This window comes from Lagenorhynchus albirostris, chromosome 19 (genome assembly GCF_949774975.1).
Source record: "Lagenorhynchus albirostris chromosome 19, mLagAlb1.1, whole genome shotgun sequence".
Classification (NCBI taxonomy): domain Eukaryota; kingdom Metazoa; phylum Chordata; class Mammalia; order Artiodactyla; family Delphinidae; genus Lagenorhynchus; species Lagenorhynchus albirostris.
In genome coordinates, this window is record NC_083113.1 from 34,138,790 (window position 1) to 34,154,960 (window position 16,171).

Sequence of the window (16,171 nt, forward strand, 5' to 3'; positions counted from 1 at the left end):
CCGCAGCAGGAGAGGCCTGCGCACCGCGATGAAGAGTAGCCCCCCGCTTGCCACAACTAGGGAAAGCCCTCGCACAGAAATGAAGACCCAACACAGCCAAAAGTAAATAAATAAATAAATAAAAAGATGTGATAACAGTATTGAGGTTAGGTTTATATAAATAGATGAAATTATAACTGGGATCTGCTTTAAAACAACCGAGGACAATGGGTTAGATGAAACAAGATTGGTCATGACTTCAAATGAAGGTAGATGATAGATTCATGGGGGCTATATTATACTACTCGTGTGAGTAGCATAAATAAATTTTACTTACTTAATTTTAATATAAATTTTACTTATTTAATAAATTTTAATTTTTAACTTTTACATATGAAATAAATTTGAAATTTTAATAAAATGTTTTAACATTATATTTACAGAGACTATCATTTAAAGAACAGTATAAAATATTTTTATAAGCTACTTTTTTTTTTTTCGGTACGCGGGCCACTCACTGTTGTGGCCTCTCTCGTTGCGGAGCACAGGCTCTGGACGCGCAGGCTCAGCGGCCATGGCTCATGGGCCCACCCGCTCCGCGGCATGTGGGATCTTCCCAGACCGGGGCACGAACCTGTGTCCCCTGCATCGGCAGGCGGACTCTCAACCACTGCGCCACCAGGGAAGCCCTATAAGCTACTTTTAATGCAAAGACAAAAAATACTCAGAAGTGTTAAAAAGCTGAGTAGAAAAACCAGAGTTGATTTTATTTTTTCTATATTTTACTTACATAATTTCTGTAATAATGACAACAAATATTTTTAAAGAAAAGAACAACTATAGGAGTTACTCTCTAAAGCAGGGGTCCCCAAGCCCTGGGCCTCAAACAAGCAGCCGCACAGCGGGAGGTGAGCGGTGGTGAGCAGTGGGCAAGGAGCAAAGCTTCATCTGCACTCCCCATCGCTCGCATTACAAGCCTGAACCATCACCATCTCCCTCCCGCATCCCCGCCCATTTTTTCCAGGAAACTGATCACTCTGGTGCTAAAAAGGTTGGGGACGCTGCTCTAAAGAACATCATAAAATCCTGACTGAGGGGGCAAATTAAATTTTAAACTTGTTTTTTCACCTATAAAATGGTAATATTAACTAGCTCATTGTTCATGTTTAGGGAACTCATACATCTAATAAATACAATAAACATTCCTTCTTCCTACTAGTCAGTAGGAGAAATAACAAAGGGAACACAATCCTAGCCAACCTATTAGTCTAAGCCCCCAAAAGTATGGCACTAAAATATATCACGCATCTAAGAAGTACAATAAGCCTTTACATATCACCAAAGGAAATCAAGACAGAGTCAAGAACTAGAACCCTGCTCCCATCCCAGTTCTAAATTCCTAATCATTCTAAAAGTAAAAGAAGGCGACTATCTGCAAGGGTAGCACTGAGGACACACTTGTCTAAAGAATATCTGTAACACTGAAAACCTCAGCCATAGGCTGAAACCAAGCATTCTAACATTTACCTTCAAAATTAATTACTTACTCATTTATTCCTTCTTTCATTCCAATTGCATTTGAACACTTACTAAATGTTAGGTTTAAGAGACATAAACTAAAGGATAGTCCTACACCATGAGGTCTTGGGAGTAGTCTTGGGATCAAACCAATTAAAATATAGTATTAAATTGACCAGATCACGCAGAGCCTTGCTGGGGTAAATTCAGACAGTGCCACCATATTTCCCACTTCAAGTTAAAGTTGCAGGTGCCCCAGCAATCAGCTCCTTCAGTGTCTGTCTAAGCTGCAATAATACTACCCAAGGGAACAAGCCCTCCTGAGGGAGCCCTCACACAATAACAGGGATATGAAGGCCTAGCCATTTGGGCCCCCTATGGGACAACTCTGATACCCATCCCAGAATTCCCCATGGAGTTGATGAAGATTTCCACTGTAGTTCTCCTCCTGTCCAATTCTGTTTCCAACCAGTCCTCCTTCTCCTACAGGTGTTGAAACCTTATAAATAACCTACATTCCAAAATGTTTCATATCTGCTTCCAAAAGAACAGCAATAGAGGCCCAGCTTAGGAGTATGAGCTTTAAATTGAGTGGGACAGAGACACACAAAAGATTTTAAAGTGGCAAAGAGACTATTAGATATACATTTTAGAAAGGCCACTCTGACAAAAAGTGGAAGACGTTTTAGAGTAGGGGCTGTCAGGGCATCAAACTTGGGACTAGATGACCTTCCAATCCAGAGTCTCTAATTTCCTTCTACTTCTTTGTCTTCTGTGAACAATTACAAAGAGATTCAACATAGGAATGTTGTGGGTTCCAATCTCACATCTGCCACTTTCAGGGAGAGTACCAGTGGGCAAAAATATTTAATGTCTTTGAACCTTAGTGTAAAATGGAACAATACTACCCACTACCCATCCTGCATGACTGCGACAACAATGTGAGAACTGACATAAAATCACATTAACAATACTGGAACACTGTAAATGCTTGAATGGTTGCTATGACGAGAAAACTGACCGTACACAGAATTACTGAACTGACAGAATGTTTAGCATTTTTCACTCAACACTGAAGATCAATCGATGTTGTTCCACAAAATAGTCTCACTGCTTCTTAGTATACCTTGTTGATGGACACTCAGTTGTTTCCAACTTTGGGCTATCACAATACATGTTTTTTTGATCAATGTATATATGCATTTCTGTTCGTTACACACAGAGAAACAGAACTGCTGGGTCATAAGTGATATGTTCAACAACTAAAACAGCTTCTGAGATGCTAGTATCAATTTTCTTAATCTGCATGGTTATTAATAGCTATGTTCACTTTATGAAAATTCATCTGCACACTTAACGATTTATGAATTGTTTGGTATATACATTTTAATTCAATAAAAAGTTGATTAGGAGTTACTCAGTTTTCCTCAGTCTCTCCCATGTATACATGTTATTAAATCTTTGGAAAAAAAGCTCACACACACACAAAAAGAGTATGTGACACACAGCAGATGTTTAAATAGTAGCTGCATGAAACTGTTAGGTCACATTCAGACCAACACAGCTTTCAGAATGAGCCTAAGGAATTAATCCAAATAAAGGAAAAGGAGGGTAAGTCTTCACTGGTAAGGTGGTATTGGATTTGGTTCTTGAAAGAACAGAATTCCAAGAAAAGCATTTAAAACTGGACTTACAGTAGGGCCCTGAAACTTTTTACTGAGGAGCTTTGACTTTGTTCGGTAGTAAGAGGACCACTGAAGGTATCAGAACAATGAACTTAAGCACTATAATTTGTTAAAGCAGCATCAAATGTAATAAACTCCATAAGCATACACACCTGCTTTTTCAATGTACCAGAGAAACAGTGCTACATGTAAAGAAAAAAATCAAACAGAAATATATAATTCTAAGAATTGAGCTTTTCCATTAGAGAGAAGAGTTGCCCAAGCTTGAGTTTCTAGGAATCTATCCTACAAACATACTGACAGATATATGCATGCAAGAAATAACCTTGTAACAACACTGTCAATAGCAAAAAAAAAAAAAAAAAAAATTTTACATAACCTAAATGTGCATCAATAGTGAAGTAAATTCTATATGATTCACCCATACCATGGTTTACTATGCACCCTTAAAAGAATGAAGCTTTTTGTGTACGGATAAGGAATCATTTCCAGGATAAACTAGTTAACTAAACAAATTAAATAAATCAAGATGCAGAACAGTTTATACTGTATGTCACCATATGAAAAGGGATGGGAAATATTTCCCTATTTTCTATATGCAAATATCTTTGTAAGGACAGTTAAGAAATAGCTAGTATCAGTTGCCTATGGGTAGGAGAAATGGGTAGCTAGAGTAATCAGGTTAATATATTATCTAGTTTTTAAAATTTATTTATTTTTGGCTGCACTGGGTCTTTGTTGCTGCACGCAGGCTTTCTCTAGTTGCGGCGAGCGGGGGCTACTCTTCATTGTAGTGTGCGGGCTTCTCATTGTGGTGGCTTCTCTTGTTGTGGACCATGGGCTCTAGGCTCACAGGCTTCAGCAGTTGTGGCATGAGGGCTCAGTAGTTGTGGCTCGCGGGCTTAGTTGTTCTGCGGCATGTGGGATCTTCCTGGACCAGGGCTCAAACCCATGTCCCCTGCACTGGTCAGGGAAGTCCCACTATATTATCGATTTTAAAAATAAAATTAGGGCTTCTCTGGTGGCAGCGGGGTACTTCCCTGGTGGTCCAGTAAGAAAGAATCCACCTTCCAATGCAGGGGATGCGGGTTCAATCCCTGGTCGGGGAACTAAGATCCCACATGCCCTGGGGCAATTAAGCCCACGTGCCACAACTAGAGAGCCCAAGTGCCGCAACTACTGAGCCCATGTGCTCTGGAGCCGCAACTAAGACCTGACGCAGCCAAATAAACAATAGAAAATTTAAAAAAGATTGTGGGGGTACAAACTGAAATTTCTCCAAAGATATACAAATAAGCACATGAAAAGATGCTCAGCATCATTAACTCTAAATCAAAACTACAATGGGATACCAGTTCACACCCACTAGAATGGCTAAAAGCAAAGACACACAGTAACAAGTATTAGTGAGGATCAAGAAAAACTAGAGCCTTCATACACTGCTCCTAGAAGTGAAAAGTGATACAGTGTTCTGGAAAACAGTCTAGCAGTTCTTTAGAAAGTCCGAGTTACCATATGACCCAGCAATTCCATTTTTTGGTAAATATCCTCAAACTTTAAAATAAACATCCACCCAAAACTTGTAAATGAATGTTGACAGCCACAATATTCACAACAGCCAAAAGGTGGAACCAAACCTAAATATCTAAATGCATGCTCCAACATGGATCAACCTTGAAAACTTATGCTAGTGAAAGAAGGCAGAAACAAAAGGCCTCATATGGTATGATTCCATTTATATGAAATGTCCAGAAAGGCAAATCCATGGAAGCACAAAGTAGGTTAGTGGTTACCAGGGGCTGGAGGGAAGAAGAAATGGAAAGCAACTGCTAATGGATTCAGGTGTTTCTTTTAGGGGTGATGAAAACATTCTGGAGTTAGATGGTGACAGCTGAACAACCTTGTGAAAGCTCTCTTTTATATATTAAACTGAAATCACTTGAAATAAGGAGCAAAGGTTACTTTTCATGCAACACACCCACAAAAATTTCCAATTTTCTTTTCACTGCATACTCATTCCTTTAATGGTGCTTGTTTTCTCACTAGTTTACTTACATGCTGTATTTCCTGCTGGCTGGCTCGGTAGTTTTTCTTGGTTAAATTGTCCACCAGGTAGCTGATTTGAGACAAGGCCAGCGAGAGCGAGTCAAGATTCATTGCTGGTTGGGGCGGAAGCAGGCGGCCGAGCCCGGCGCAAAATCACCATTATTCCCCTTTAGTCACCTCAGAGGCAGGTTAATGCTTTCTTTGTAATTAGCCTATATCTGATGTCTGTACAGTGTCTTCAGTTCTTTACCAGGGGTCTTACTCTGTTCTGAAACATGGCACCTGTTAAAAAAAAAAAAGATATTTTAATTAATGTTTTATTAGGGTTAAAAAGGGTTAAATAACCATCTTTCCATCTTAATACCTGAAATATCACTAAGCATTTTTTTTAAAAAAGTAAGATGTCTCAACCACTATTGATAAAAGATGCTAAGTTTTAAAAATTAGGTAGGGCTGGTATAAAAAAGAAAAATCACACCCACCCACCCACAAAAAAGTTGTCGTTTTAGCAAGACGTCCTATAATATTTGAGGCTTCTACTCTATCAATTTCAATGATAATTTATACTATTCCCTTTAGAAGCCACACAAAACTGATTAAGTAAAATTAGGGTCTGTGGAAAGAAACACTCATCTGACATTTTCAATCCCTCTTCTCACACTATCTACAACTTATTTATAAGATCCTATTTATTCACCTTACAACTTATGTATTGCTTCAGAATCAGACAATAGTTTGGTCTTTAAGTTTTATCTTAGGATATATGTTTTCGGTATTTGAACGGCTAGCTTAAAAGTAAGTTAAGGGCCTCAGAACCCAAATTCCTTCCTGCACTAGGAAAATTCAGAAAGGGAAGGTCGAAGCAGCAATATAGCTAAAATGACAGGATGCTTATCATTTTAATTCCAACAACCTGGTGAGTCAGAGGAACATTCTGTATCACAACACAAAAAAACAAACAAAAAACACAAGTGTTTTTAAGAATTCACCAAGTACCACTGCTGAAACAAAAATCTTTGAATCCAAGGAGCTAAGCTTGTCCACAGCTTCATGATCTGAAATCTGCTCATACTTTCATTACCATCAGAACTTACTATGTAAGGTAAAGAAAATTCATGAAGATTAAAAGCCCCTTGGTAAGGGCATTTAAGCCTTTATCTTTAATAACTTATTAACAATGTAGAAAGACTACACTGTCCCTACATTTTTGTTCTGTTTTGTTCATACAAAGCAAAGATTCTACCTATGCTATCCTTTTCCACATCCTCCCTAAAAAAAAAAAAAGAGAGAATCTTGGGAATGTGGCAAGGTATTTTTGTTTATTCTAAAGTAATAACGTATGAGAAGTTAAAGATAAATTGTGTTTATATCTATCCATTATATGTAACTAAACTTGCTTGCTATAAATTCTTAGAGCAAGCTGTTCCTTCATATTATGATGACAGCATATTTTCTGTATCAGACAATCAAAAATCCAAGTCTGAGAACACACCATAAAACAGAGGACTTATCAGATTGTTAACAACATTATTAACTGGTACCATCTTTTCTGAAACTCAAAGTGGCAATATTGTAAATAAAGAGTTTCTTACACTACCCCTGAACCTAAATTCCACAATTAAGACTGTATCCCTCCATGTATATTGCCTCAAGAACTCAAAGGAAACAGAGGTTTTGACTGAAATACTGTGTATCATAGCAAAAAGAAAGTGCAGCAAAAAGTAACTGCTTAAATAAATTATGGTATATCCAAACAAGGCAGTTGTTAAAAAGAATGAAGCAAAACTGTGCAGGAAAGATACTCATTAAGACAAAAAAAAAAGGACACAGATAAGAATTCCCTGGTGGTCCAGTGGTTAGGACTTGGCATTCTCACTGAGTGGCCCCAGGTTCAATCCCTGGCCAGGAAACTAAAGATCCTGCAAGCTGCATGGTGCGGCCAAAAAACTAAACTAAAACTAAAACAATAAAATAAAATGTTCATTCTTAGTACCAAATATAATTCAAAGTATTTTTAATTTTTACAAGTTGCGTTCAGCTAAAACTGTATTATTCAAAGTATATTATTCACAGGAACAGTAGTTACTTTAAACTATATTACACACATCTAATAATTATTATTCACAATTACATACAAAAAGGCAATAGATGATAAGAGTTTGCAAGACATAAAGTTTCTCCTTGCTCAGAATTTGTATCACAAATGCTGACACAGAGGGACAACAGAATCACTTTATCATGAAATAGATGTGATCACAGCCTATTTTAATTATCTTTTTACCTATGGTACAGCACAAATCCAGCAAAACAAGTGTTGAACGACCTTCCAAGAAAATGAATTCCTGATACTTTGGCACTTCAACTTTATCTTCTGATATGAGCCCCATGACAAGGGTTACAACTTCTCCATGTTAACATCTAAAGGCTGTGAAGGAGGGAATTCCCTGGTGGTCCAGTGGTTAGGACGTGGCGCTTTCGCTGCCAGGACCTGGGTTCAATCCCTGGTTGGGCAGGTAAGATCCCACAAGCCTCGAGGCATGGACAAAACAAACAAACAAACAAACAAACAAAAAAGACTGCGAAGGATAAAAATACTAGTGTAACACAAATTTCAACAAGCCAATCGTCATTACATGAGCAAGTTAATGCATTAAACTAATGACCAATTTTGAACCATCACCTTATGAGATCTATTAGTAGGATGACAACATAATTTATTAACCAAACTACGACGCTTCTGAAAATAAAGAGGGTACCATTAACAATTTACACCAAGACAACAGGTATAAACTAGGACACGTGATCACCTTAACCATCCAGAAGCCTTAGACAAGCTGATCCCTCCCTCCAAGATACACCTTTGTTACTTTGTTTCTAAAATGCCATTTCACTGGTCTCTTGTTCTCAGTCTCCTTTACTGGCCCTTCCTTTTTTGACCTCGCAGTATTGGAGTCCTTGGACTTCTCTATATTCACTTTCTTGATATACTTCAGTCTTATGGCTTTCAAAACCACCTATAGCAATAACTCCTATAAGTTCTATCTCCAACCCAAATTTCTCACGATGTCTAGAAATATATTATTTAATTTCCTAATGACATCTCAAATATTGTACAACATGTTCAAAACTGAACTCCTGGGACTTCCCTGGTGGTCCAGTGGTTAAGACTCTGCACTTCCAATGCAGGGGGCTCGGGTTCGATCCCTGGTCAGGGAACCAAGATCCCACATGCCACGTGGCACAGCCCAAAAGAAAAAGAGCTCCTGATCTTCACACCCTGCCCCCATAATATTCCACCCCATATGTGTTTACCCCATCTCAGTTGATACCAACTCTGTCCTTAAAGTTACTCAGGCCAAATTCTTAGACTTCCCACTCCCCATAATCAATCTGTCAAAAAATTCTTTTGGCTCTACCTATAAAATATACACAGAATCCAGTCATTTCTCACCATAGCTATGATAACAAAGCACCATCATTTCTCACTTGGATTACTATGTTAACTTCCTAACTAGTCTTCCTGCTTCCACCCTTGCTCCCTACAAGTCTATTCTCAACACAACAGCCAAAGAAAAAGACTTTTCAAATATTAAAAACTCAGGGCTTCCCTGGTGATGAAGTGGTTGAGAAACCGCCTGTCAGTGCAGGGGACACAGGTTCGATCCCTGGTCCGGGAAGATCCCGTATGCCGCAGAGCAACTAAGCCTCTGTGCGACAACTACTGAGCCTGCGCTCTAGAGCCCGCGAGTCACAACTACTGAGCCCACATGCCACAACTACTAAAGCCCGAGCGCCTAGAGCCCGTGCTCCGCAACAAGAGAAGCCACCAGAATGAGAAGCCCGCGAACCGCAACGAAGAGTAGGCCCTGCTCGCTGCAACCAGAGAAAAACCCACGCGCAGCAATGAAGACCCAACGCAGCCAGAAACAATAAATAAAAAAAATAAATAAATTTATATATATAAAAAAACCCTCAGATAGGTCATCCTGTGCTCAAAACCCTCCACTGACTCAGAATGGAAGCCTGAGCCCTTATAATGGCCTATGAACGAACGCAACTTGATGGAACCTAGCCACCGGTACTCTTCTGGCCTTCCTCTTCTTCACTCCCCCTTGCTCAATTCCCTTTAGCTACAATGGCCTCCTTGCTGCTTCTCCAGCACACTCTCACCTTAGATGCCTCTACCTGGAATCCTCTTCTTCCAGATACCCAGATGGCTAACTACCTCACTTCTTCAAGTCTACACAAATGTCACCTTCTCAGTGAGGATTACCCTGACCACAAAATTGCAACGCCCACCCTTTTTTACACATTACATCACCAAACATGGGTAACATTTATATTTGCCCATCTCCTCATATGTAAATTCCATGAAGGCAGTGATCATAATTGTCTATTGTTCACCAACTTATTACAAGCACTACATAGTAGGAGCTCACTACATATTTGAAGAGCTATAAACTGAAGCTTAGGATTTTGCAACCTATATTTTGACTCTACCAAAAGGCATGGAAACCCAATGAAATTTTCCTAGTCAGAAATAACAATCACACGAGAGGAAATAACAATCACATGAGAGTAAATAACAGATGATTTTTAATTTAATTGCCTCAGTAGCATACACTATCAAGTTGTTAAGACCCTTCTAAGTAACCTTTAGCATCATAATGTGTATATATAAATTGAGTCACAATGTTTTACAGAACATGTTTCTTGAAATATGTTAAATGCAAAGCTATAAAGTGACTATTCAACAGCTTTCCACTAAAATGTTTAGATGTTAAATTCTTTCAAGATCACTAAATTTGAGATTCCAAGATATTCCTTAACTGTAAGGAATTTGTGGCCCAGGAGCATTCTATTTGTATATGCAGTGCCTAGTATTGGTCTCCATAATACACCAGGGACTCAGAGACTTTAAATAATTATTAATTTCCTATCAAGGCAAAGTCTTAAAGAACAGTTCAAAAACAGCTACCACTTCAATAGGCCTCCTTATCTTCATTATTAAAAATGTACACAGGCATAGTCTTCCAAAACCCCAAAGGACTTGTTATCACAGAGCTGGGATTTCAACAGTGGAAACAATAATAGCAACAATCTTGCAACAAAATCACTAAATCCTTCCAAGCAGTAATTCTACTACTGTTATTCCCCCCAGCATTTCTCAATTTAACACTATGAATGAAAGGGCACTGACATTTGACAGCAATATACTATAAGACAGCTGTTACCCGAACAGTGGTAACAAAAAATCTCCCAAAGATATGGTTGTATAAAAAGTAAAACAGCAATTCTGGAAGACTGTTTAAATGTGTTCTCAGTATTTTTCCTAATATTTAAAATTTTAGAAACAATCTATATATCCGTCAGTGAAGGATTATCTACCTACATGCAATGGAATCCCACCCAACATGTGAAAGACATTTAAAACGCGGTTTTGCTGTAAACATTCACTACACACTGGAAAATGAAAGAAAGCGTATAAAACGGTATGTAGACGTCCAACTTATGTAAAATTACTTCACATTTTAACTGGAGAACACTACACAGTATTACAAATTGTTTCCTAAACACCCAATCTAAGGAATACAGAAGCAGTTGTGGTTTATAGCTAATCCTCTAAGTGTTATGTAAAAGAATACCCATGACACTGACTGAAAAGCTGCAGTACTCTGAACAGCATGATCCCATCCCATAAACACATCCATGTTAACATGTGCAAAAAAATAAGCTCTAGATTAACAGAGATTACAGAGAGGATTTCACTTAAAATTCCATTTTTACAGAAATCCAAGAAATCTATACACTTCATACATGTAACATATGCACAATGTTATTCACTGCAGCAATATTTATCACAGCAAAGGAATGGCCATGAGTTAGTGGCTGGTGAATAAACATCTTGGACTATGTACAAAGTAGTCTACTCTTTATTTAAGCTTTAATTTCTACATATATGCTACTTTTTGTTTTGTATATATGCATACATATACGTAGTTGCTTTTTTGCAAAAAATACACAGGAAAGATCAGACATAAACTAATAAAAAGTTACCTATACTGGAGTGGGTGAGAACTGGGTAAATGACATAGAAATCAGAACAAAAATTCACAGATTGTATCTTTTATATGGTTTTGACTTTTGAACCATATTTACGTTTGAAATTTAATTAAGTAAGATAAAAACTAATATCAAGCACAAAGAATGAACTGGAATATCAAGCTGATAACAAAGAACACAGTGAAAACGAATATTTCAAGTAACTACTGAACACAGTATCTGAACAACCCTTGATGTACAGTGGGATATATTTTTAAGGACAGAGAAAATTCAAAGAAATTTGACTCAATAAGCTTACTGTTAGCAATAATATTTCATTGCAATTTTAAGCTACTTTTATATATTACTGGATACAGCAAATAAATTAACAGGAATCCAGATTCAGTGCAGATCAATGTAGTAAAGATGAAACTTTTAAAAACCTGAAATATTTTATTCAAAATAGAAGTATCAACAGGAACTCATTTTTAAAATTTCCTAATTGAGTCTAATAAAACATACTAGATTGTACAATAAAAACTACAAAACTGTTTAAAGAAATCAATAGAAAGATGACAGGAACAGGGGACATTCCCTGGTGGTGCAGTGGTTAAGAATCCGCCTGCCAGTGCAGGGGCCGCGGGTTCAAGCCCTGGTCCAGGAAGATCCCACATGCCGTGGAGCAACTAAGCCCTTGTGCCACAACTACTGAGCCCATGTGCCACAAATACTGAAGCCCGCACACCTAGAGCCTGTGCTCTGCAACGGGAGAAGCCACCGCAATGAGAAGCCTGCACACCACAACGAAGAGTAGCCCCCACTCGCTACAACTAGAGAAAGCCCCTGCGCAGCAACCAAGATCCAATGCAGCCAAAAATAAATAAATAAATAAACTTTAAAAAAAGACAGGAACAAATGGAAGGACATTCCATGTTCATGCATTGAAAGAGTTAATATTGTTAAAATGTCCCGGCTACCCAAAGCCATCTACAGATTCAACACAATCCTTATCAAAATTCCAATGGCATTTTCCATAGGGGAAAAAAAAAAATCCTAATTTTTTTTTTTTTTTTTTTTTTTGGCAGTACGCGGGCCTCTCACTGTTGTGGCCTCTCCCGTTGCGGAGCACGCTCAGCGGCCATGGCTCATGGGCCTAGACACTCCGTGGCATGTGGGATCTTCCCGGACCGGGGCACGAACCCGTATCCCCTGCATCAGCAGGCAGACTTTCAACCACTGCGCCACCAGGGAAGCCCAAAAAATCCTAAAATTTTTATGAAACCACAAAAGATCCTGAATAGCCAAAGCAATCATAAAAAAGAAAAAAAACAGGGACTTCCCTGGTGGCACAGTGGTTAAGAATCTGCCTGCCAATGCAGGGGACACGGGTTCAAGCCCTGGTCTGGGAAGATTCCACATGCCGCGGAGCAACTAAGCCCATGCGCCACAACTACTGAGCCTGAGCCTGCGCTCTAGAGCCCGGAAGCCACAACTACTGAGCCCACGTGCCTAGAGCCTGTGCTCTGCAACAAGAGAAGCCACAATGAGAAGCCCACGCGAACCACAACGAAGAGTAGCCCCTGCTCGGTGCAATTAGAGAAAGCACTCACGCAGCAATGAAGACCCAACGTGGCCAAAAATAAATAAAATAAATAAATTTATTTATTAAAAAAAAGAGAACCTACAGAAAGGGAGAGAATATTTGCAAACCATGTATCAGATAAGGGGTTAATATTCAAAGTTCATAAAGAACTCATTCAACTCAATAACACAAAAACAAAACACATGTGATTTAAAAATGGGCAGAGGAACTAAGTAGACAAAGATGACATCACAATAGCCAACAGGTACATTAAAACTCTAATCCTCAGGGAAATGCAAATCAAAACCACGGTATCACCTCACACCTGTAAGAATGGCTATCAATAGGAAGACAAGAGGTTAAGTGTTGGCGAGGATGTGTAGGAAAGGGAACCCCTATGCACTGCTGGTGGGATTATAAACTGGTTCAGTCACTATGGAGAACAATGTGGAGGTTCCTCAAAAAATTAAAAACTACCATACAATCCAACAATCCCACTTCTGCATATACATCCAAAGATGAAAATAGGTTATCAAAGAGATATCTGTACTCCCATGTTTATTGCAGTATTATTCACAATAGCCAACATATGGAAACAACCTAAGTGTCCATCAATGGATGAACGTATAAAGATGCAGGATATACAGCGGACCCTTGAATGACACAGGTTTGAACTACGTGGGTCCACCTATACGCAGGTTTTGTCAGTAAATATGTACTATGGCACTACACAATCTGTGGTTAGATGTGGAACTGCACATAATGACACCAACTGTAAAGTTATATGTGGGAACTGATGCCCCTAATTCCACATTGTTCAAGAGTCAACTCTGTATACAATGGAATTCTATTCAGCCATGAGGGGGAAAAAACATCCTGCCATATGCTGTAACATGGTTGGGTCCTGAGGACATTATGCTAAGTGAGATGAGTCAGACAAAGACCATGACTTCCCTTCCATTCCACAAAGAAACCCCCCCCCCACCTAACTCATAGATACAGAGAGGTGATAACTGATTGATGGTTTCCAGAGGTATGCATGTATTAAATTTTTATGTGAAGGTGGTCAAAAGGTACAAGATTCCAGCTATAAAGTAAATAAGTCCTGGGGATGTAATGTACAACATCTAGAATGTACAACTTTTAGAATAAATCTTGAAAGTCAGGAAAAAAGGAAAAAACAGATTTTTTCATAACTCTGTGTGGTGATGTTTAGATTTATTGTGATCATTTTGAAATATATGCAAATTTCAAATCATTATGTTGTACACCTGAAACTAATATAATATGTTGAGCATCTTAATAAAAAATAAATTAAGGGACTTCCCTGGTGGCGCAGTGGTTAAGAATCCACCTGCCAGCCAATGCAGGGGACACGGGTTCGAGTCCTGGTCCGGGAAGATCCCACATGCCGTGGAGCAACTAAGCCCACGTGCGAAAACTACTGAGCCTGTGCTCTAGAGCCTACAAGCCACAACTACTGAGCCCATGTGCCGCAACTACTGAAGCCTGTGTGCCTAGAGCCCGTGCTCCACAACAAGAGAAGCCAACGCAATGAAAAGCCTGCGCGCTGCAATGAAGACCCAGAGCAGCCAAAAATAAATAAATAAAATAAATTTATTTTAAAATTAATTAATTAAAATGTAAAAAAATTGAACTTGAAAAAACCAAGTGGAATGGTGGTTACCAGGGGTGGGGGACTGGGTGTTTAAAGGTACACACTTGCAACTAGTAGATAAATAAGTCCTGGAGATCTAATACATAATACAGTGATTACACACAACAAAACTGTATTATAAACATTAAATCTGCTAAGATCTTAACTGTCCCCACCACTAGAAGAAAGGATGATAATTATACATTGATAGAGGTGTTAGCTAACAGTACAATGGCAATCATATTGCAATATAAATGTATCAAATCAATGTGTTATACACCTTAAATGATACCCCAAAAGCAATGAGCCCATCTAACTTCTGGATCATGGTTTCTAAATACTAAAAAGAACCAAGGTTCCTTGGAGATATGACTAACAAGGAAGATGCAAGGTGAGTTTGGCTCATCCTATGACAAAAATAGGAAACACTTAAAAATTTCGTCAGAGAGAAATGAGCCAATTAAAAGGATTCTTCTAATTTTGGGTCTATCTGAGCACCAAAAGGAACTTATAACCAATGTTTCTATAATCTTCCCTAAATGCAGCATCATTTAGAAATGCTTGAGGGAACATAGAAATAATCTGGTGATTTTACTATTGCCAATCTGTATACTCTAAATTGTTAATTTATCTCAAACATATATATTTTTGAATCCACACACACTGGTGATCAAGTTTACTTTTTGCAGCCACAAATTTCTTTCTACGAATTCTAAGTTGTTCATATGTGTGCAGATGAAGAAAATTCCAAACAGTTAAGCATCCTGACATAAACAGAAGATTAAATGAAAATGTGTTACCTAAATCTGAAATTTCAGTAAGCCACTATGGATAAAAGTTCCTTCCAATAAATCACAGGGTAAAAAAATTGACTACAACTATAATACAGTGAATAAGAATCCCTAAATCCATGATTATACTTAAAGAGGAAGGACAAGATGCACCAGAAAGGTGCTGGCTAACAAATTTAGAAAGTATAAAAGAAAAATACAGTTACCATTATGTAATACCCCTGACCAGTATAAAAACTGATTCAGGCAAGAATCACCAATGCCTAAAAATCCTCAGGTGGGACATTTGTACAGTATTACCCACTAATTACAAAGGGAAAGAAATGTTCCTCTACCATAGAGATATGACTGTCACTACCTTAAGTAAATGATCAAGTTACTAATGGTGAGACTACCCAACAAATGTGCCTACTGATGTGTTGCAATGTGAAGTGTCACTTTGGAGTATTCTTGCCAAAGATGGCTAACATAAACCTAACCACACCTCTACACCTATCAATTCACAGGAAATAAAGGGTTTAAGGAACAAGTTTAACTATACATGAGAACCTAATCAGACAAATCCAAGTGTTGGATTATTCTACCAGACCACTGGCCTACACTCGCGAGCCAGAGAGAAAGTCAGGAAGAGAGAGGAGAAAGTGGGGTCTGTTCTAGATTACAAAACCAAAATGAAAAGGTTTAAAGTGAACAGTAATCTGAGCTTGATTCAAAAAAGCTATAAAAGAGTGGTCCAGTGATTAAGACTCCACGCTCCCAATGCAAGGGGCCCAGTCAGGTTCGATCCCTGGTCAGGGAACTAGATCCCACATGCCGCAACTAAGAGACCACGTGCCCTCAACTAAGACCTGCCGCAGCCAAATAAATAAAT

General features: G+C 38.5%; 1 protein-coding gene and 1 non-coding gene across 4 annotated transcripts in view; one reads left to right on the plus strand and one right to left on the minus strand.

Annotated features, from left to right (window-relative positions):
- The window catches only part of CNOT1 (CCR4-NOT transcription complex subunit 1), a 99,616-nt gene that overhangs the window by 67,125 nt on the left and 16,320 nt on the right, over positions 1-16,171 (minus strand). For all 3 annotated transcript variants that reach the window (XR_009537254.1, XM_060132075.1, XM_060132074.1), the window contains exon 2: positions 5,238-5,510. Coding sequence is in view for 2 of the 3 variants with exons in the window: in XM_060132075.1 (XP_059988058.1) it covers positions 5,238-5,339 (102 nt within the window). In the remaining variant the exon portion in view is untranslated. The remainder of the gene's footprint in view (positions 1-5,237; positions 5,511-16,171) is intronic.
- TRNAG-UCC (transfer RNA glycine (anticodon UCC)) lies at positions 8,372-8,444 on the plus strand. Its single transcript has one exon. It is a non-coding gene; the product is annotated as a tRNA-Gly (tRNA).